Raw genomic sequence first — 24,115 nt, 5'->3', positions numbered from 1 at the left:
GTTTACTATTCTTGTGGGGACTTCTGGTCCCCACAAGTATAGTTAAACACGTCCAGGCAAACAGATGCGCACACACACACACCTGACCCGGTGGTCACCCAGCCCAGGGCCTATTTATGGGTGTGTGTACGTGTGTGTTTTTTATGGTGAATCTCCTTTTAGCAGGTTAACCTTTGAAATGTCAACCAGAAATAAACCTGGGCTGTCTGGTAAATCCCTCTATCCCTCCGTCACCTAGCACCACAGGGCTAGGCTAACCTTTTCTCTTTTAGTCTACCCTCCCCCATCCCCCTCTCTCTCTCTCTACCTGCACAAAATATCCCAGACCAAAACAAAGCGTGTTTTCCTGCTTTTTCCCTCTTCCGTGTCACCACTTTTATCCGTCTTCCCTTTTCATCTGTCTTCCGTGTCTGCCCCGTGCAATTTCAGACTTCGTTAGCATACGCTAGCTAATGCACTGTGATTACTTGGCATGCCAGAGGGAGGTTGGATGGTATGTTGGGGAAAAGTAGAGCAGTGAGACGACCCAAACGTTTCCAAAGCGTGCTTTTAGGATTGTTTGTTAGCATGTTAGCATCAGTCCCGCTAACCCTTGGATATGCCCTTACTGTCTCAGTCGCTCTGCATTAATGGAAGCGGGGAATGTTTAGCCCACAGGGGCAAACAGCAGGAGATGGTATTGGCTTTTTTTGTTTTGTTATGTTTTTGTTTACATTTTTGTTTAGATTATGAAAGCTATGACTTCACTGTACATAATGAACCTATCCACTGTCCTCTCTCAGCACTGATGTTACTCAGATTATTAGGCTTTTATTATGTCAGTGTACTGTTACATAATGAATTTATCCACCGTTCCCTTTTTTGTTTTGTTGTGTTTTTTCTACATTTTGTTAGCATTTTTATTTACATTATGGAAGCTAACATTTAAATGTAATCGTATGTACATAAAGAACTTATCCATCCTCTCGCTCTCTTCTTCTTCAGAACTGCACAGTGCTTAACAACACGGTGATGGTGTGTCTGGCGCCCTCTGTGGCTGTCTCGGAGAAGGGCTTCTCAGAGACGGGCAGCGGTCCCGATGAGATCGGCTTCATCATGGACAACGTGCACACCACACTGGTGGTCAACGAGACTTTCAGCTTCTACCCGGACCCTGTGATAGAGCCGCTTAGCTCCACGGGCCTGCTGGAGCTCAAACCCAGCTCCCCACTCATCCTCAAGGTGAGACTGATGGAGATTGAAGCCCAGGGTGGGGGAGGAGGGTCCAGCAATGTAGAGTGGGGCCCAGGGTGGGGGAAGGTCCCAGGGTGGAGTAGGGGGATTCTGAGGAAGCTACCAGGGTGGAGTGTTATTCTATGGAGCGTGGGGCCAAGGGTGGAGGAGCATTAAAGAGATAAAAAATCTCTCCCAGGGAGGAGAGATGACACTGTATGAATGCCGCCAGGTTCAATTGTAACCATCAAACTGTAGACTTCAATCTCACCAACCGACTCAACTTAGAAAAGCTGCGTCTAATATATTTAGAAAATGACATTGATAGAAATTTGAATTGCCCTCTCTCTTAAAACATTCCATCGGAAATGGTCGTCCTATTTATTTGTTTCCTACCACCCTTTGAGCTATTGCCTTTTCAAAAGAACGCTTTGAGACTCGACATCACCTTAAAAGGCGCTACCTGTGCCGTTCCCTGCTGTGATAGGGCGAGAGCACTTTGAAAAGTATCATCCAAATACACCACAGATATGCCACTTGCCCCTGTTCCCCAATCAGATATCTTCAGAGCAAGTTCACAGCCAAATGTTCACTTTATACCAGAGGCATTCTCAACGGCTTTGAATCCCTCTCGCGCTTATATCCTGACTCACTTATTTTGTCATCTCTCCTTGAACTTCAAAGCCGGTCCTCTGAAGAAAACTCCACCGTGATACTGTATATCATGGATATTTTATATGAAATAAGCTTTATTTTCCTTATAGCCAATCAGAAACGATCTGGGGAGTTGAGAAAATTGTGACCCTCACAGTTTAAATAAAGATTCCATAATGAACCCTACAACCCTTTGATTGCTGCGTCTTCCGTTTCTCTGAGAAGCCGGAAAATAAGGAACGGGAATGGTGGTGGGGGGAACACATAAATCCGGCATCCTATTAAATAATTGTGGATAAATTAGATGTGCATCAGATTTTCCAAGCAATTAATTCCTCTCCCTGCAAAGCCTTGTGGATAAGGGGGAGGTGAGGGGGGGGGGGGGGTGGAGACGTGTGTTTGGAGGGTTTATTTACCCCTCTAATTGGTTCCCTCTCGGCCAATGAGACACAGCGAAAGCCCCCATCAGGCTCAACTAAACGCCACCAGAATCCCAGATCCCATATCGCTAGATCTTGACTTTACTAAAGAACCGCTTGTGGGTAATAAGGCCTTGCTACAGTATCTGTGGAATTAGAACTCGATCATCAGAAATCACACCCTATATGTATGATTAAGTAGGTATGCACATGAATGATGGTTAGAGGTGAGAGTGTGTGTGTGTGCGTGCATGCTTGCGTGTACACAATAAATGTGTGTGTGTTGAGTTTGTGTTGTGTGTGCACATGCGTACCTATGCATTTTCCTGAGCTCTGTCTCGGTCTCTCTCCTAGGGTAAGAACCTAATCCCGGCGGCCCCTGGTAACTCTCGTCTCAACTACACAGTGCTGATCGGAGACACACCCTGTGTCCTCACCCTGTCAGAGAGCCAGCTGCTCTGTGAGTGGCCCAACCTCACCGGAGAACACAAAGTCACCGTAAGTACTCTACACTACCCTCTTTGACTTTGGGTTGGGTTGTGTAGAGTTGGGTTGTGCTGTGTGTCGTCTTATGCGTTATTGGATCACACTGTATCATAATCACGTTTCATCTCTCTGGTTTTCACTCTTTACTTCCTCCTTCTGTTCTATACTATTTCAATATAACATGACAATCCTGTCTCCTCTTTTCTCATATCATATGTCCTCTATTCTTTCCTCTTTTCTCTTGCCACTTCCTGTCTAGAGGCAGTTCAAAGGAAGAGGAGAGGAGAGGGAGAGAGAATTAGAAGGATGGACTTTTTTATTCTCTTCCTGTCTTCCTGTCTTCTTTTGAGCTACCGCTCTCTCTCCATTGCACTCTTCTTTTTTCAGTTCGTACACAAATCCACACACATTGAGGCTTCTGGTACTTAACATTGACTGGGTTTATAGGCACGTCAACCTGTTGAATTCAATTCTTAATTTAGCTTCATTTCTGCAGGGATTTGCATAGACATTGATATCCAATGCAGCCCAGAAATGACTTGTAGCCAAAGAGGTCCATATCTATATTTTACAGTCCCTCGGTTACATGTTGCGTTTCATAGATATAGGCCAGCAAAATACAATGAAAGGCCTTTACCGTTATGTTCTTTATTTGAAAGGGTTACTAAGGGTGCGTCTCAATGCACTAGTGTAGTTTCCTCTCCTCGTCTCCTTTTATTCTTCTGCATTGATTACCACAATGTTGTGACAAGGAAAGGAATTTGGGCTGCAGCTTAATAGCCTAGTTTTTGGAAGTAATGTTACACTGAACAAAAATATAAATGCAACAATTTCAAAGATTTTACTGAGTTACAGTTCATATAAGGAAATCAGTCAATTGAAATAAATTAATTAGGCCCTAATCTATGGATTTCACATAACTGGGAATACAGATATGCATCTGTTGGTCACAGATACCTTTTTTTAAATGTAGGGGTGTGGATCAGAAAACCAGTCAGTATCTGGTGTGACCATTTGCCTTATGCAGCGCAACACATCTCCTTCACATAGAGTTGATCAGGCTGTTGATTGTGGCCTGTGGAATGTTGTCCCGCTCTTCTTCAATGGCTGTGCAAAGTTGCTGGATATTGGCGGGAACTGGAACACGTTGTCGTACACGTTGATCCAGAGCAACCCAAACATGCTCAATTTGTGATATGTCTGGTGAGTATGCAGGCCATGGAAGAACTGGGACATTGTCAGCCTCCAGGAATTGTGTACAGATCTTTGCGACATGGGGCCGTGCACTATCATGCTGAAACATGATGTAATGGCGGCGGATGAATAGCATGACAATGGGCCTCATGATCTCGTTACGGTATCTCTGTGCATTCAAATTGCCATCGAAAAATGCAATTGTGTTCGTTGTCCATAGCTTATTCATGCCCATACCATAACCCCACCGCCACCATGGGCCACTCTGTTCACAACGTCGACATCAGCAAACCACTCACCCACACGACGCCATAGACTGTCTGCCATCTGCCCGTTACAGTTGAAACAGGGATTCATTTGTGAAGGGCACACTTCTCCAGCATGCCAGTGGCCATCGAAGGTGAGCATTTGCCCACTAATGTCGGTTACGACGCCGAACTGCATTCAGGTCAAGACCCTGAGACGTTTAGGACAGTTTGTGCAGATATTCTTCAGTTGGGCAAACCAACAGTTTCATCAGCTGTCCGGGTGGCTGGTCTCAGATGATCCCGCTGGTGAATAAGCCGGATGTGGAGATCCTGGGCTGGTGTGGTTACACATGATCTGCGGTTCTGAGGCCTGTTGAACGTACTGCCAAATTCTCTAAAACAATGTTGGAGGTGGCTTATGAAATGAACATTCAATTCCCTGGCAACCGCTCTGGTGGACATTCCTGCAGTCAGCATGCCAATTGCACGCTCCCTCAAAACTTGAGACATCTGTGGCATTGTGTTGTATGACAAAACTGCACATTTTAGAGTGGCCTTTTATTGTCCCTAGGACAAGGTGCACCTGTGTAATGATCATGCCGTTTGTTTAATCAGCTTCTTTATATGCCACATCTGTCAGGTGGATGGATTATCTTGGCAAAGGAGAGATGCTCACTAACAGGGATGTAAACAAATGTGCACAACATTTTAGAGAAATAAGCTTTTTGTGCATATGGAACATTTCTGGGATCTTTTATTTCAGAAATGGGACCAACACTTTAAATGTTGCATTTTATATTTTTGTTCAGTGTAGTTATAGAGTTTAAGCTAGGGCTCGGGTAATTCATACGGGGCAAAGGTAAGACTATTGGTTCTAGCCTGGGCATTGCGACAAGGAAAGGTATTAAACTAGGTTTGGCATATGCTCACGGACGGACAGACACATACACTAACTTTGTAGTGTAGCGCTAGTGTTACAGGCTTTGGTTTTTCAATTTATGTTTTGAGGTTGGTCTTTAGCTCGTTAGCACGTAGGGTGCACCAATTGGTGTCGGCTCATTAGTCAGTATGTGTTACACCTGTGCTGGTTGCCATCTCGTTAGTGTGAAGGTGTTTTACCTGTGCTGGTCCAGGTGCTATTTAAGAGTGGCTGGCCCAGTGCTCCAGTTGTTTTGAGAGAAGTGGAGGGTCAACACCTTTTAGTTTGCTCTCCATATTTGATTTCTAGAAAAACATTCCTTTGTCTGATTTCCCTGATTTCGTTTTGCTCCACCTTTTTGGTTTGTTTCCTGTCTTTAAGTTTGGTGTGTGTTTTTCTTTTGTTTGCCTCTTCTTGGGCACATTTTGTCGGCGCTCATGGTGGGTGTCTTTTAGGTTCCAGTTGTTGTTTCTAGTCAACTTTCAGTGGACACCCCCATGATTGTCTTTCAGAACCCCTCCTAAAACCACACCTGTTTTGTTTTGGTTGTTGGTCAGTGACTTTGTTAGTTCCCACTTCTGTTTGAGCAACATTTTTTGTTTTCTTGCTGGGGAACGTAACACTAGCATGTGTGACAGACATTGGTGTGTGAAAGAGAGAGGCTCTAGATGGCTTGTTGGGGTCTGCCTGTGCACATTGCTGCTGTTAAATTGACATTTCCATAAATGTATACTTCGTATTCATCATCTCCAGCACCACCCCAATGTCAACATATGTTGAAAATGTTTTGCTTTTCTATGTTTTGTCGTAAAAATGATAGAGGAAGATAAGTGTTTCCAATAACATCATCAACCAATTAGTAGGCAATGCCTATTCATAATTGGTTAACATCACATGATGCACACCAATGATGTCATTGGAAACACCTATATTCCTCTATCTTTTTTACTACAAAACATAGAAACGCGCCATTTTCACATACAGTATGTTGATGGTGGGGTGGTGCTGGAGATGATGAATATGAAGTTCCTCGCTGAGAGAGGGTTGGAGGTAATGAATGACTCGACAGAAACAGCAGCGAAAAAGAGCTGGAAGTCCTGTGTGTGTGTACGCGCACTCTATTTCTGTTAAATTACATCTAATGCACCAGATGTGTCTGTCTGTGTTGAAATGTGTGTTTTAAAGTTATTGTCCTATGAAGAATCTAAACCAGTGTGTGTTTCACCCCCCAAGGTGCGAGTGGGGGGCTTTGAGTACTCCCCCGGTACCCTCCAGATCTACTCTGACAGCCTGCTTACCCTGCCCGCCATCATCGGCATCGGAGGGGGCGGTGGCCTGCTCCTATTGGTCATCATCGGCGTGCTCATCGCTTACAAGAGGAAGTCGCGGGACGCCGACCGCACGCTGAAACGCCTGCAGCTCCAAATGGACAACCTGGAGTCCCGGGTGGCGCTGGAGTGCAAGGAAGGTAAGCCACACCTGTCAATCAATTACATTCTATTCTATTCAATTCAACTTTATTGACCTATTCAGGACAAGGATGCTAAGCAACCGCTGTCAATCGACAAACAGTAGGCCAGGTTTCTAGCGACTTGAGGGGCTGCTGTACTGGTGGTGCAGGCAACGGTTCTAGCCCAGCACACGAACAGTCGATGAATCGTGGTCTTCCTAAGAAGAATACAAAACAAATCAAAGTAGGAGAGCAGGACAAGCTCATTATCCATGTACTACCTCTCCATCCAAAAACACACACATACACACAAAATGGCCCTCCCACTGGGTGCTGCTTGCTCTTGGTACCCGTCCAGAAGAACACTTTGATCGGGGCTCCGGCGCCAGATGTTGGGTTCCTCCCCATGCGAGGTCTGCTTAGAAGGCCTTTATGTTTAGGGAGAGCGAGAAAAGGGTGGGGGGAGATAGAGAGCGAGGAAGGGATGGAGAGTGGGGGGGGGGGGGGGGGGTCTGCAATGCATAATCTCACATTTATTCAATTGGCACACTCCTGATCTGGTGGGAGGCCAGTGATACTGTCAGTCTGTCTGTTTGGAGAGAGACAGCGGGAGAGAGTAGAAATAGAGTAGATTGATTTTAGGCTACCATAGCTCAGTTGGTAGAGCATGGCGCTTGCAACGTCAGGGTTGTGGGTTCGATTCCCACGGGGGTCCAGTATGAAAAATGTGTGCACTCACTAACTGTAAGTCGCTCTGGATAAGAGCGTCTGCTAAATGACTCAAATGTAAATGTAATAAAGATACAGTGCATTCGGAAAGTATTCAGACCCCTTTACTTTTTCCACATTTTGTTAAGTTACAGCCTTATTCTAAAATGGATTAAATAAAACATTGTCCTCATCAATCTACACACAATACCCCATAATGACAAAGCGAAAACAGGTTTTTAGATTTTTTGAAAATTTATAAAAAAATAAAGAACAGAAATACCTTATAAGTATTCAGACCCTTTGCTATGAGATTTGAAATTGAGCTCAGGTACATCCTGTTTCCACTGATCATCCTTGAGATGTTTCTACAACTTGATTAGAGTCCACCTGTGGTAAATTCAATTGATTGGACATGATTTGGAAAGGCACACACCTGTCTATATAAGGTCCCACAAACCAAGCCATGAGGTCAAATTAATTGTCCGTAGTGCTCTGAGACAGAATTGTGTCGAGGCACTGATCTAGGGAAGGGTACCAAAACATTTCTGCAGCATTGAAGGTCCTCAAGAACACAGTGGCCTCCATCATTCTTAAATGGAAGAAGTTTGGAACCACCAAAACTCTTCCTAGAGCTGGCCGCCCGGCCAAACTGAGCAATCGGGGGAGAAGGGCCTTGGACAGGGAGGTGACCAAGAACCCAATGGTCACTCTGATAGAGCTCCAGAGTTCCTCTGTGGAGAAGGGAGAACCTTCCAGAAGGACAACCATCTCTGCAGCACTCCACCAATCAGGCCTTTATGGTAGAGTGGCCAGACGGAAGCCATTCCTCAGTAAAAGGCACATGACAGCCCGCTTGGAGTTTGCCAAAAGGCACCTAGAAGACTCTCAGACCATGAGAACAAGATTCTCTGGTCTGATGAAACCAAGATTGAACTCTTTGGCCTGAATGCTAAGTGTCACGTCTGGAGGAAACCTGGCACCATCCCTACGGTGAAGCATGGTGGTGGGGACAAGTCTCTGAATGTCCTTGAGTGGCCCATCAAACATCTCTGGAGAGACCTGAAAATAGCTGTGCAGCGACGCTCCCCATCCAACCTGAAAGAGCTTTAGAGGATCTGCAGAGAAGACTGGGAGAAACTCCCCAAATACAGGTGTGCCAAGCTTGTGGTGTCATACCCAAGAAGACTTGAGGCTGTAATCGTTGCCAAAGGTGCTTCAACAAAGTACTGAGTAAAGGGTCTGAATACTTATGTAAATTATATTTCAGTTTTAAAAAAATTATAAATTCGCAACAATTTCTAAAAACCTGTTTTTGCTTTGTCATAATGGGGTATTGTGTGTAGATTGAGGGGAAAAAATAAATGTAATCCATTTTAAAATAAGGCTGTAACGTAAGAAAATGTGGAAAAAGTCAAGTGGTCTGAATACTTTCTGAATGCACTGTAGATGGACAGAATGGGAGCGCTAGAGTAGAGATAGGTTTGAGGGTTTCATAAGGAGAGGAAAAGAGAGCGATAAAGAATTGGATAGGTTTGAAGGCTCCATAAGGAGAACCATACTGCAGCATGGTCACTTCTAGCATCTACAGAGAACCTAGAAGTGACCAATGCTATGCGTAAATATTTTCACAAGATAGCAAGACTGTAGCCTGGTTACCAGTCTGTTTAGCCAACATTCCACTCCTTATACTCTGTGTCATTGCCAAACAATGACCTGAGTACTAGGAGTGGAATGTTAGCTAAACAGACTGGTACCCAGGCTAGCAAGACTGGTGATATGAAGCATTCATAGTAACAATGCATTGTAGAGTAAAAAACACAGAATGCAGGAGACCAGGCTGTGGTACCTGTCATCACAATGGTCATCTCTGCCCAGCGCCACATGGCAACAGACACCGATTGGCCGCCGTCTCCACCACACTGTCCATCCAGGGGTCACCACCTTGTCTTTCCCCCACAGTCACCACAGATGGATTTAGAGCGACAGGGAGAGATAGATAAAGGGGCACAGGGAGAGATGGATAGAGCCCCAGAGAAGGGAGAGATGGATAGAGCCACAGAGAAGGGAGAGATGGATAGAGCCACAGAGAAGGGTGAGATGGATAGCGAGAGGGGGAGATACAGGTACGAATGGATAGAGAGATGAGAGGACAGAGAAAAGGGCATGAGGAGAGATGGATAAAGGGACAGAGAGAGGGGGAGATGGAAGGATAGGGGGGTCACAGAGAGATGGATAGAGAAGGACAGAAAAAAAGTGTGCCCTCTCTGTGTGTGTGTGAGAGAGAGGGGACGGTGTTTACTTCCTTATTTGTTTATGGGGTTTCTTGAGTCAAGATTACACTGCAAGAGACATAGCTACATCATACAGAGAGATTATTCACACAGTTCTTTAGATGCCACTGAAAGAAATGGAGGGGACATACAAAGTCACAGGGCACACATGTATAAACAGTGAGACACACTGAGATATGCGGCCACTCTGCTGCATGGAGAGTTCTGGGGTCAGGAGGGAGGTGTGTGCGTAGGTGTGTCCATATTTCTTCCAGCTATTGGTGTACACTCTACTCTACCCGAGTTCACTTAAAAATCAGTCCAAAAATTATAACTTTTCTCCTACAACAACACTGACAAATATTTAACATGTGACCAATGTTAAAACTGTCAATACCCTAGTGTACGTACATTAACAATAGATCAACCATCTTTCTACCCCTCTCCACCTCCCTCCCTCTCCCCTCCCTTCTCTCTCCCCAGCCTTTGCGGAGCTGCAGACAGACATCCATGAGCTGACCCAGGAGCTGGATGGAGCTGGCATCCCCTTCCTGGACTACAGAACCTACGCCATGAGGGTCCTCTTTCCCGGTATCGAGGACCACCCCGTGCTCAAGGAGATGGAGGTACGGGTCAGTAACGCCCAGGGCCAGACATCCAAATATTTAACATTCGTTTATGTTTTAGTTCTTAGGGGGGGGGGGGGCTTGTATTCGAGCCATGGTAACCCCACAGCCCTGCTGATCTAGGATCAGGTCCCCCCTCTTATTCATTATGATCTAATAGGCAAAACTGATCCTAGATCAGCACTCCTACTCTGGAACACTTTGTGAACACGGGCCCAGAGACCTTTCTAACACTCTGTGGAAACTTTGAGACTGATAGATGGCCATATCATGTCCAGGGTCTGAGACACAGGAGTCACACATTCAATGAAACACTCTTCCATTCTGTTCCATTATTTCACCACCCAAGAGAGGTTATGTATCGATCACTCAACTGCACCACATTGCATCGTCACGTCAAGATGGCATGGCCTACACCTATTACAATATCATCACACACACACAGATTACAAATATCATCACACACACACACACAATTACAAATATCATCACACACATAGACTCATAAGAAGATGTGTTTTCTGGACGGTGCATGTATTGTACGGTATCAGCTCTGAGGGGTGAGGAGAGAGAGGAGAAAGACAGACAGCATATCTACCAGCTATGAACTGTATTGCACATCTGTCTGGTGCCTAGCATCGGATTTTCATTTGTATCCCAGATGCAATCAGCCTCAACTGTAGTGCGCCAATAGAGAGAGAGAGGAGGGAGGGAGGTTTGTGGTTGTTTTGTTCATACAGCTTCATGGAGAGTGTGTGTGTGAGTTTGTGCCTGTGTGCACGACCAGACATCTGTGATATTGGGTCTTTTGTACCTCAAAGACTGCTCTGCCCCCTCTCTCTGATAGGTTCAGGCCAATGTCGAGAAGGCTCTCACCCTGTTCGGCCAACTGCTCACCAAGAAGCACTTCCTCTTGACCTTCATCCGCACGCTAGAAGCTCAACGCTCCTTCTCCATGCGTGACCGCGGCAACGTGGCGTCGCTGGTCATGACTGCTCTCCAGGGCGAGATGGAGTATGCCACAGGGGTGTTAAAACAGCTTCTCTCAGATCTCATCGACAAGAACCTGGAGAGCAAGAACCACCCCAAGCTGCTGTTGAGAAGGTACGGTCCATCATTGGGTTGTGTTGGGTTGGGCTGGTCTATCTGTGTAGGAGGGGGAGAGAGGGTTAGAACCTGGAGAGCACGAACCACCCCAAGCTGCTGCTCAGGGTACGATCCGCCTAGGTTGGGGTGTGGTTGGGTTGGGTTGGGCTGTGCTATATATGTAAGGGGAGTAGGGAAGTGGGGGGTTTGACATAATCATCAAGAACCTGGAAAGCGAGTACCACCCCAAAGCTTCTGCTCCGAAGGTACTGTCCGCCTGTGTTAGGCTATGAGTAAGGGTGGATTGGGCTAGGCTATCTGCGTAGCCTATGGGGTTAGAATTGAGCCTGGTAGACAGGAAAGAGACAGGATTGAGCTGGCATAATTTAGCTATGAGCAGCTTAGTGGTTAGCAGTTTTTGTCTTCAGTTAGCTGTTTTTGTTATAAGTTAGCCGCTTTAGTTATCAGTTAGCCGATTTTGTTATCAGTTATCCGCTTTTATGTTAGCCATTTTTGTTATCAGTTAGCTGCTTTAGTTATCAGTTATCAGTTTTAGTTATCCATTAGCCATTTTAGTTATCAGTTAGCCATTCTAACGTGTGATAGGCCGTAGTGCTGAGACTAAAGAGGGCCGCTGTAGATGGCCAGGAACTGTAGCCTACCTCTCCTCACTCTCCCCCTCTCCTCCTTCCCCCCTCCTCAGCATTGTCTCTGTCAGGAAGGATTACACCCCTGAGCACACCCACTGACTCCCGCAGGAGGCCCAGCCACTCAGCCAGCCACACAGGGCAGACAGGACTACTGAGCCAGACAGACTGAGAGAGAGAGGGAAAAAGGGAGAGAGAGGGGGCAGGGAGGGAAGGAGAGGGAGAAGGCGAGAGAGATACAGGGGGAGAGAGAGAGGGATGAAGTCAGAGATGGGGAGAGAGTGAAAGGGGTTGTGGAGTGTGGAATGGGAGAGAATGACAGACAAAGGTGGATAGAAGGAGAGAGAGGGAGGGAGGGAGAGATGGAGTGCTAGTGGGAGGACGAATGACAGATTAAAGACAGAGAAAGAAGGTGATAGAGGAAGGTCAAGAGAGAGAGTGCACGGCACTGGGGAGAGTGGAATGTGGAATGTTAAGGCAGAAAATGGGAGAAATATCCCATGGGAGACAGAGACTGGTAATCAGTTGGGTAAGACTGAGAGAGAGACGGGAAGAAAGGAATAGAGAGAAATGATAGAGACAGGAATTAAACATGAAATGATGAAAAGGGGATGTTTGTCCCTCTCCATTGAGAGATGTGTAATTAAAATCGAATCAAATAAATGACTTTGAGCCAGTCTACTGCTGCGGTGAAATTGGCATGATGTTGCTAAAAGCCCCCCTGGAGGAATGTGGCACATACACTGTATCCTGGTTATGAAGATGACACACACATATGGGCGCACGCACACAGATTTGAGCTACAGAATTCCCTTTGTTGGTGTTTTTAGGTTTTAGTCTACACTATTCCAAAACATTTTCAATGTTGATTATGAATTATACTACACTCCCATCCACACACGCCCACACTCTCTTTCACTCACTCACCCACTCACTCTCACACCAGATTAGTAAGGAGTTGGTTTCCACCAGTCCCCCAGTATTAGGTACGGTAGAGGCCAAAATCATGTTCTTTCCTGGTCCACTCTACTTTCAACCCCTCTCCTCTACCTCTCCCTCTCCTCTACCGCTCCTCTCCTCTATGTGAAGGAAAAAGAAAACCACATTTTGCCCACATCAAACAAATCTGAACAGACTTCTAGGCAAATGGACTTCATGACTTTTCTTCTCACAATCTCTGCTCCCAGTCTCAACCCTGGATAACCTGCTAGCTGGCACATACACACACAGACACACACACACACACACAGTCCTTGATTCATCCTTTTCTGAGTAATCATAGTCTCTGGGAATGTATTATTCAAGAGACAGCAGCTCTGATTCTAAAAGGAGGGACAGAGGAGGGGGTGGGTGAGAGAAACAAACCATTTCCCCTGAAGTCCCTTCCTCTCATACTGTATCACACACATACGCACACACACACTCTTCCCTCGTCATTGTTAACAAATTTGATGTAGTAAGTCGCGTTAATTACAATGCCCTTTAATTACTTGTGTTTTTAACTTTCTTTCTGGATTGGGGAACCTTTCTGGAGGCTCCTCATTACGCGCCAGGTTGGTGATTAGCAAGAGACGTTAACAAATTAGACTAATTGCTGTGTTTTTAATGAAAATTGCTGGGTTTGCTTTGAAAAAATTAATGTGGGTTTTGTTATTTGAGTTAATTTGTTTGTTTGCAGAGGGGGGGTTTGAAGGATATAGCCTACCCGCTTTCCGTGGAATAATTTTATGTATGCTCTTTGAAGTGAACGTCCATGTTAAATACCTTTTCCCAGGGAAAATGGTGTGTGTTCGCCCTAAGTTACTAGCCCGAGGGGAGGTTGGTCGCTTGTTACTAGGAGGAAGAGGAAGTCACGTCAAAATCTCCAACCCTTGTACAGTCGTTCCTCTATCAGTCATGTGTTGGTTTATGTTTTTGCCATTAAAACTTTGTCATTCCAAAAGATACCGTTTTTGTCTCCCCTTCCATCCTCTTTCCCCTTCCTTACCTCTTCTCTCTTTCTCTCTCTCGCTCTCTCCTGTAGAACTGAGTCGGTTGCTGAGAAGATGCTCACCAACTGGTTCACATTCCTCCTCTACAAGTTCCTCAAGGTAAGTCTGTCAGTGACGCAAGCACGTGTTTCGTGTTCATCAGGCACCAAAGTGAAGAAAACTAACTGAAACAGGGAGGGACTATCTGGATTTGTCCAATAAGAAAGGCTTATTTTTGCTTTCCGTTGCAATCTTTCTTCTGCTCTGAATTGATACATCTACTAAAGTCTCAAGGAAAAGAGGAAAAACACAGAAGTAAAGAACCAGTTGGGTGGAAGGAGCAGAGAAAGGAGATGGAGAGGAAAAGGGTGAAGCCAGGGGGAGAAACTAGCAAGAGTTGGTGAGAATCCCTGTGCTAGGCAGTAGTCGGAACAATAGAGGAAGGGGAGAAAAGGAGAGAGGCCCTCTAGCCCTCCTCTCATTGCCTCGTTTCACGCAGCAGAGTGCTTTTATACTCCTGACTCATTAACCTTCTATTAACCCCCTCCATCAACTGCCACTAGCATTCTCTCAACGTTGGCCCCAAGCTGAGTGTACATTTTAAAACGTTCTACCTTGTTAAAGGCTGTTTTTCCCCTGGTTAAAATGCACAGGGGAGAAATTGCTACCCGGGAGTGGGCCACTTGTCACTGTGCCAATAGGCATGGAGGCTTGCTACGACCTTATCGTTTAGCAGTGCCGTAGGTAGTGTGGCTAACAGCAGATTGGAATGCACTAGTTTTACCTTTGATGCATTATCAAACTTGACTTTCTCAAATAAAAAAACATACTTGTTGTCTTGCGTTTGAAGACTACTCTATTTCCTATTGTTTCTGAAATACTGAGATTAGGGTTGTGTGTATGTATCAGTGACATTTATGTGTGTGTAAGTGACGTCTTACCTTTGCCCCTGTGTGTGTGTGTGTGTGTGTGTGTGTGTGTGTGTGTGTGTGTGTGTAGGAGTGTGCTGGCGAGCCCCTGTTCATGCTGTACTGTGCCATCAAGCAGCAGATGGAGAAGGGGCCTATAGACTCCATCACTGGAGAGGCACGCTACTCACTCAGCGAGGACAAGCTCATCAGACAGCAGATTGACTACAAGACCTTGGTCAGTACCGCAATCACAGCTTGAATCACAAAAATAAACAGAACACTTTGACATTATCTCACTGAATCAAGTCATTGCTCTGAGAACCATTCGTCTGGCTAGCTAAGTAATATATTAGCTAGAATAGCATAGACGTCAATGAAGCGACTTGGCATAACAATATAATATAGGTTAATATGTTATATTAAACATAGTAGCTGAACTGTCGTGTATCACACAGTGTCACCTCACACGCCCACACTAATCGCTCTGCTTCAAGCCTCTAGTCCAGTGAGACTTCCCCCTCCCAATCTGACCTTTACCCGCACCCCACATACCCTCTAGACCCTGCACTGTGTGAACCCGGAGAACGAGAATGCCCTGGAGGTGACGGTGAAGGGGCTGAACTGTGACACGGTGACTCAGGTGAAGGAGAAGTTGCTGGACGCAGTGTACAAGGGCAGTCCCTACTCCCAGAGACCCAAGGCTGGAGACATGGACCTAGGTGAGGAGGACACACACACTTATGAGCACACACACACCTGCATACGCATCATACACAAACACACACACAAATGAATGCATGCAGACACACGGACACACACACTAACACCCCTCTCTCTCTCTCTGTCCCTTGTGTGTGTGTTCAGAGTGGCGTCAGGGCAGGATGGCCCGGATCATCCTCCAGGATGAGGACGTCACCACCAAGATAGACAACGACTGGAAGAGACTCAACACACTGGCCCACTACCAGGCAAGTCTCTCATAATTTAGGGTTAGATCTCAAAGTTGACTAAGTCATGTTGTTTAATCAATCAGTCAATCAATCAATTAATCAATCAATCACATTTGTATTTGTAGGACAGTGCATTTGGAAAGTATTCAGACCCCTTCACTTTTTCCACATTTTGTTATGTTGTTTTCCTCATCGATCTACACACAATACCCCATAATGACAAAGCAAAAACCGCTTTTTAGAATGTTTTTTTAAATCCTTATTTACATAAGTATTGAGACCCTTTACTATGAGACTCGACATTGAGCTCAAGTGAATCCTGTTTACATTGATCATACTTTGAGATGTTTCTACAACTTGATTGGAGTCCACCTGTGGTACATTCAATTGATTGGACATGATTTGGAAAGGCACACACCTTTCTATATAAGATCCCACAGTTGACAGTGCATGTTAGAGCAAAAACCAAGCCATGAGGTCGAAGGAATTGTCCGTAGAGCTCTGAGATAGGATTGTGTCGAGGCACAGATCTGGGGAAGGATACCAAAACAATGATGTAGCATTGAAGGTCCCCAAGAACACAGTGGCCTCCATCTTTCTTAAATGGAAGAAGTTTAGAACCACCAAGACTCTTCCTAGAGCTGGCCGCCTGGCTAAACTGAGCAAACGGGGGCATTGAAGGGCATTGGTCAGGGAGGTGACCAAGAACCCAGTGGTCACTCTGACAGAGCTCCAGAGTTCCTCTGTGGAGAGGGGAGAACCTTCCAGAAGGACAACCATCTCTGCAGCACTCCACCAATCAGGCCTTTATGGTAGAGTGGCCAGGTCGAAGCCACTCCTCAGTAAAAGGCACATGACAGCCCGCTTGGAGTTTGCCAAAAGGCACCTAAAGACTCTCAGACCATGCGAAACAAGATTCTCTGGTCTGATGAAACCAAGATTGAACTCTTTAGCATGAATGCCAAGCGTCACATTTGGAGGAAACCTGGCACCATCCCTACGGTGAAGCATGGTGGTGGAAGCATCATGCTATGGGGATGTTTTTCAGCGGCAGGGACTGGGAGACTAGTCAGGATCGAGGGAAAGATGAACGGAGCAAAGTACAGAGAGATCCTTGATGAAAACATGCTCCAGAGCGCTCAGGACCTCAGACTGGGGTGAAGGTTCACCTTCCACCAGGACAACGACCCTAAGCACACAGCCAAGACAATGCAGGAGTGGCTTAGGGACAAGTCTCTGAATGTCCTTGAGTGGCCCAGCCAGAGCCCGGACTTGAACCCGATCTAACATCTCTGGAGAGACCTGAAAATACCTGTGCAACGACGCTCCCCATCCAACCTGACAGAGCTTGAGAGGATCTGCAAAGAAGAAAGGGAGAAACTCCCCAAATACAGGTGTGCCAAGCTTTTAGCGTCATACCCAAGAAGACTCGAGGCTGTAATCGCTGCCAAAGGTGCTTCAACTAAGTACTGAGTAAAGGGTCTGAATACCTATATAAATGTGATATTTCCTTTTTTAAATAATTTTTTTATATACATTTGCAACCATTTCTAAACACCTGTTTTTGTTTTGTCATTATGGGGTATTGTGTGTAGATTTATTTATTTTTATTTATTTTTTAATCCATTTTAAAATAAGGCTGTAACGTAACAATGTGGAAAAAGTCAAGGGGTCTGAATATTTTCCGAATGCACTGTACTTTACAATGACAGATTTACAAATATTTCTGCATTGGTGTCTGCAGCCACAAATTCATGGGTGTTATATCACCAATTTCCCCTCTATTATGTGTAGGCCAGTGACACAAAATCTCAATTGCATCCATTTTAAATTCAGGCTGTAACACAACAAAATGTGGAAAAAGTCAAGTGGTGTGAATAGGGCTGTGGCGGTCATGAATAACTGCCAGTCTCACGATAATTGACCCTTAATTAGCATAAACACGTTTAGCATCTTCTGTCTTCCACGCACAGCCTACAAGCCACTGATGCAGACCTTTGGAACATCTACATTTTAAAAAGGTGGTCCTCTGTAGCTCAGCTGGTAGAGCACGGCGCTTGTAATGCCAAGGTAGTGGGTTCGATCCCCGGGACCACCCATACACAAAAATGTATGCACGCATGACTGTAAGTCGCTTTGGATAAAAGCGTCTGCTAAATGGCATATTATTATTATTAAAAAGTCTAATAAATCCATTTAATACACCATCACAATAAATCCATTATTTATTTTAGACAGGTCTAAAAAAACATGATGAAAATGTAGTCTTTTTCAGAAGAACATAATAGCAAACTCTGAGTTGTCCTGATATGGTTATGCCATATGGCTGTGGGCTACACTAGTTCATTTAGCAGACAAGATTTGCTTAGAATTCCGTGGCATTAGTTTTTGTTGTTTTATAGTATGAAAAATACAATTGAACGTAGCTTAATAAAATAGAAAGGATATTTTCTCCAAATGATTTTAAAGGAAGTGTACACATGCTGCTATTCTGTGTTGAGCATTTAACAAAGAAACAGGTCCTCCTATATGCTTAATTTAGAGTTATTTATGCAACTTTAGTTGTGATACAAACGTTGGGCTATATGTTTTGATGTTTAATACATTCTAAGGCTGCATGATGCGACTCTAATGAGGATTTGAAAAAAGTTGCAAGCTGCACACACTTCATCAGTCTCTCATTCACAATTTGACAAGCACTTGATAATATTCTCACCAGGCCTCGAGTTTCCCGGCGGCTTCCCCCTTGTGTGGTCGTAATGCCCCTTAAAAAATCCATGCCTTTTGCGGCCAAAGTGGCTAATTATAATTCCCTTCTCCTAGCTGCCGTGTTCCGAAGCAACTCTCACTCACATGGCTCTCTCAGATGTAGCCAATGCCCGTCAAGTGATGGGGTCCTTCTCACAGGCATTTCAGCTAAAAGTAGGCTACAAGTGAATGAAGACTGACACATCGGGGACGCAACTGCGCGCGTCCCTCTTATCGAATTCTGAGGCACATATTGAAGATATTAGAACTGTCCACATTTAGCCTACATTTCATCAGCCAACAAGATGAGTAGGCCTAATGAACAGCAACAGCACTAGCCTATGTCAATCTACTCTCCCCCATAGTACAAAAGTTCACCTATTCTGTGCGAGAAATAAATATTCCAAACATACTCTGGGACAGTTGTGGGATGCAATAGATCCCAAATTAATACAACCACTCATCAAAAAACCTTTTAAAAGCAAGGAGGCTGATCGTTTAGCTTAAAATGTTGATAAACTGTTAGGCTATTTTTTCACATGAGTGCAGCAATGCGCACACAGCAGTAGGCTATAAGCGCGAATGTTCCAAAATGCAATCAATTAGCGGGAAAAGACTGTTCTCAAAAGTGATGGCGAATGCAATTATGCATGTAATGCTTTATTATAAAGGAGCATTTTGATGGTGAAAATGATCTTCTCCAAACTCGAAACACGCGCAGCCTTTGTATGCCAGTTTGGCTCTACACCGGTAATAAAACTGATTTAATGTGCTTAATTAAAAAAGTTATTTGGCCACTTTAGTTGTGATACAAACCTTATCAAACATATAGCCCTATGGGCTAGGCTACATGAGGTGTGAGACTATGATTAGAAAAAGTAGCACAACAAAAAGGTATGCGCTGTTTCTTGCCTTAATGCACAAGCTGGGCATCATTCACAAGTGATAATATATAATTCACAAGTGATAGGCTAATATTGTCACCCATCAGACTATTCTTAATTTAATGTTGTCTTTACATATACTCAATTATATATGTGTGACTTTAGTTTTGATTTAGATTGGACCATTATCATGCACCTGTCTCAGAACAGGGGCATGAAAAAAAAAACATGTAATCTATGCACTTAAATAGCGAATGGAGGACACTTTTCCTGTGGTTCAGTTTCATGCAAGCCAGGTAGGCTGTACTCGTATTGTAAAGCGAAGCAATGTGCTTAATATTAGGAAAGTTGATAAATAAATATATTAGGCCTAGCCTATAGAAAGCTGATGGTTCCTCTTTTTAATAGAGGCTACCAATACTGTTTTCTCACGCAATTGCATAGCCTATAGAAATGTTGAGCAACATGAGCTCATGGGCACTCATTAAGTGTTTGATTAGGTTTTCGAACACATTTGCATTGATGTCAGAGTGATTAGAGGGACAAAAGAGTGCTGAGTACCAGGCAGTTAGCAAGTTCGGTAGGCTACTAATGACCATCAGCAGCATCAAAGCGCAGTTTTGGAGAAGCCTAATTACGTGACTAAACGGTCACATGGAATTTGACTGCCGTCATGACTCGCCGGTGTGGCGGTAATACGGTCACCGTAACAGCCCTAGGTGTGAATACTTTTTGAAGCACTGTCCATGGAAATAAATGGGTCGTTCCACGAACTGAGTCCCTTTTGGGTAGTGTAACTTAGTGAAAAAAACTTTATTTCACCTAATTTGTACATTCTGTCATGACGAGCACATGTTCAACTAATACAAAATGTTTTCCCATCTCAAGAGGTTAAATAAAAACAATGACTATAGTAATTGCCTATTAAAGGAAAGATTCGCCCATTTTGAAGGTTATTTCGTATTTGTGCATCTCTGAGGCGATGTTCTATCGTTTGCTGGGGTCATACCGGCTGTATTTCTGGCTGCTTGAACGGCGAATATCTCAGATACACATGAAAACATGAAATGACTCCGTGAATCGTTAGAACATCGCTCAGAGATGCACAAATACAATATACCATTAAAAATAGGTGTATCTTTCCTTTAAGTGCCAAATTAAGTAGAAGGGTTGACTCTAATAGGGTTGACGATTTCATCTTAAATCACCCATTAATCCCCTTGTGACAGGGGGAATGGAAGCTTGTTGTGTGCAACAGGGAGGGGCAATTGAATGCAAGCTTCTCCAAAAAAATATCAAATTGTTAACATTCTTCTAGCCTGTCTATGGGTAACAGGGTTTACGTGTTATGCTCGACCCACTTAGTTTTCCACCACAAAACACCAGAAAATAGCCAAAAAGAGTAGAACCAGCTCACCTGCTTTTACACTATGATTTGACTATTAGATGTTCAATGTTTATTTTTTTTTACTTTTTAAAAATAAATAGTTTCACCATATAACATTTGGAGTTCAGTTGACCTAACACGGTTGACCTCAAAATGAGGGACTTGTTGTATTTTACCTTAAAATGAATCACCAATCACATGAAATAAATAATAATCTTCAGAAATCTTTGTCGTCTGTTCTTTCGACCAATCGATTGGTCAAAATATTAAAACGTGCATTTTTCCATATATAGACACATCCTTTATGTTTTGATCAAATCAACTATATGCACTGAGTTTGTCTGATGCTTTAGGAGCACTGTTTGATGAAATAATTAAGACACACAGATGACTAGAGGGAGTCCGACCGCAACTGATTTGATTGTGCTAGGCCGGGCTGAGACTTTCTGCGCTGTTATAAAAAAACAAAAACAAAAAACAGTGAATTACCGTGTGACTAGCACCCGTTGTCTGTCTCTCTCTCCTCCCTGCTGCAGTGACCACCAAAGAACATCAACAGTGTTTATCGCGCTGTCTGTGTTGCTGAAGCTGCATCATAATTACAGCCATTTCTGACTGAAAAGTTCTGTTACCGAAATCCCTCGTTTAGGAAGAACAATCCTTATACTCCTGAGTGGCGCAGTGGTCTAAGGCACTGCATCGCAGTGCTAACTGTGCCACTAGAGATCCTGGTTCGAATCCAGGCTCTGTCGCAGCCGGCCGCGACCGGGAGACTCATGGGCGGCGCACAATTGGCCCAGTGTCGTCCAGGGTAGGGGAGGGAATGGCCGGCAGGGATGTAGCTCAGTTGATAGAGCATGGCGTTTGCAACGCCAGGGTTGTGGGTTCGATTCCCACGGGGGGCCAGTATAAAAAAAAAATATGTATTCACTAACTGTAAGTCGCTCTGGATAAGAGCGTCTGCTAAATGACGTAAATGTAAATGTAAATGTTATGCCTCTCTTTTACATGACACATGACCAATAGGGCCTGACCTATAGCATGTCATAATCATATTAGTCAATTGCTTATAACAAACTCTGAACACCGTAACATGTGACAGCAAAATGGATGCAGATGATGTGACAAATAAACTCGAAACGGGGAAATGTTTGGTTGCTCAAGAGGTAAAGGGGAAGTCAGATGTGTGAAATAAACTTGACTAGTTGAGGGAAATACTGGAGATCAATAAAAATAAGGTAAGGAGCAAGCACCGCGTGCATATTATGCCAAACAGGTGCTGTTAGATTACAATGTCATTTTTCGGACCATTTGGAACAATGTAAACAACACTAAATTAATGATAAGGTACCAGAGTCTGTTGTAATGTTTTTATTTATTTATTGGGAAAACCTTTATTACAGCAAAGATTAAAAACCGTCGTATGCGTTCGTGAATGCAATTGCCGACATGGAACAGTTTATTTATTGTTTACACTAATTATTCAAGAGGGGCTTTGTTATTTGATTTTAAAACTAAAATGCTTGATTGCTATTGAAGTCGTATGCTGTGTTATGACATGAACGAATGAATGATTGATTCATACAGTAGCCTATATAAGTATTGAAATAAGTCAGCTACGGTATTAAGACTAGAAAGGATGTGCTCTTAGGCCTACAGCTCGATGGTGGTTATACAAGGCTGCTACTATAAGAAGCCTACTAATGATAATGACATTACTTATTATAATGATGATGATAATAATTGTAATACTAACAATAAGAAAGAGATCAAGAAAAAAGGTAATATAATAAATATAGTTTTTCTGACAATTTGGAAAATCCGTATTTGTGAAATTGTTTATCCAACATGGGATTGCATGAGGCTTGGTGCTCACGGAATCAGTAGGCTATTAAACACTCAAACAGGCAATGGAAGCAGGATCTGTCTTATTTCTATCTATATATATATATATCACACACACACACAGTTGAAGTCGGAAGTTTACATACACCTTAGCTTAATACATTTAAACTCAGTTTTTCACAATTCCTGACATTTAATCCTAGTAAAAATTCCCTGTTTTAGGTTAGTTAGGATCACCACTTTCTTTTAAGAATGTGAAATGTCAGAATAATAGTAGAGAGAATGATTTATTTCAGTTTTTATTTCTTTCATCACATTCCCAGTGAGTCAGAAGTTTACATACACTCAATTAGTATTTGGTAGAATTGCCTTTAAATTGTCAAACGTTTTGGGTAGCCTTCCACAAGCTTCCCACAATAAAGTGGGTGAATTTTGGCCCATTCCTCCTGACAGAGCTGGTGTAACTGAGTCAGGTTTGTAGGCCTCCTTGCTCGCACACGCTTTTTCAGTTCTGCCCACACATTTTCTATAGGATTGAGGTCAAGGCTTTGTGAGGCCACTCCAATACCTTGACTTTGTTGTCCTTAAGCCATTTTGCCACAACTTTGGAAGTATGCTTGGGGTCATTGTCCATTTTGAAGACCCATTTGCAACCAAGCTTTAACTTCCTGACTGATGTCTTGAGATGTTGCTTCAATATATCCACATAATTTTCCTTCCTCATGATGCTATCTATTTTGTGAAGTGCACCAGTCCCTCCTGCAGCAAAGCACCCCCACAGCATGATGATGCCACCCCCGTGCTTCACGGTTGGGATGGTGTTCTTCGGCTTGCAAGCGACCCCTTTTTCCTCCAAACATAGCGATGGTCATTATGGCCAAACAGTTCTATTTTTGTTTCATCAGACCAGAGGACATTTCTCCATGTGCAGTTGCAAACTGTAGTCTGGCTTTTTTATGGCGGTTTTGGAGCAGTGGCTTCTTCCTTGCTGAGCGGCCTTTCAGGTTATGTCGATATAGGACTCGTTTTACTGTGGATATACTGTAGATACTTTTGTATCTGTTTCCATGGTCCTTTGCTGTTGTTCTGGGATTGATTTGCACTTTTCGCACCAAAGTACGTTCATCTCTAGGAGACAAAATGCATCTCCTTCCTGAGTGGTAAGACGGCTGCGTGGTCCCATGGTGTTTATACTTAAGTACTATTGTTTGTACAGATGAACGTGGTACCTTCAGGCATTTGGAAATTGCTCCCAAGGATGAACCAGACTTGTGGAGGTCTACGATTTTTTTTCTGAGGTCTTGGATGATTTCTTTTGATTTTCCCATGATGTCAAGCGAAGAGGCACTGAGTTTGAAGGTAGGCCTTGAAATATATCCACAGGTACACCTCCAATTGACACAAATGATGTCAATTAGCCTATCAGAAGCTTATAAAGCCATGACATCATTTTCTGGAATTTCCCAAGCTGTTTAAAGGCACAGTCAACTTAGTGTAT

The 24,115-nt window shown here is 43.9% G+C and overlaps 1 protein-coding gene across 1 annotated transcript in view; it reads left to right on the top strand.

Moving 5' to 3' along the window:
• LOC311138870 (plexin-A1-like) overlaps positions 1 to 24,115 on the top strand; it is a 183,435-nt gene that overhangs the window by 150,112 nt on the left and 9,208 nt on the right. The window contains exons 17-25 of the mRNA XM_084173664.1: positions 985 to 1,221; positions 2,640 to 2,783; positions 6,366 to 6,600; positions 10,047 to 10,189; positions 11,037 to 11,293; positions 13,946 to 14,012; positions 14,892 to 15,038; positions 15,363 to 15,522; positions 15,668 to 15,771. Coding sequence (XP_084029790.1) covers positions 985 to 1,221; positions 2,640 to 2,783; positions 6,366 to 6,600; positions 10,047 to 10,189; positions 11,037 to 11,293; positions 13,946 to 14,012; positions 14,892 to 15,038; positions 15,363 to 15,522; positions 15,668 to 15,771 — 1,494 coding nt within the window. The remainder of the gene's footprint in view (positions 1 to 984; positions 1,222 to 2,639; positions 2,784 to 6,365; positions 6,601 to 10,046; positions 10,190 to 11,036; positions 11,294 to 13,945; positions 14,013 to 14,891; positions 15,039 to 15,362; positions 15,523 to 15,667; positions 15,772 to 24,115) is intronic.

This window comes from Coregonus lavaretus, assembly GCF_964263955.1.
Source record: "Coregonus lavaretus genome assembly, chromosome: 12".
Lineage (NCBI taxonomy): Eukaryota > Metazoa > Chordata > Actinopteri > Salmoniformes > Salmonidae > Coregonus > Coregonus lavaretus.
The sequence above is the reverse complement of the archived record's forward strand: the minus strand, read 5'-3'. Positions and strand labels throughout refer to the sequence as shown.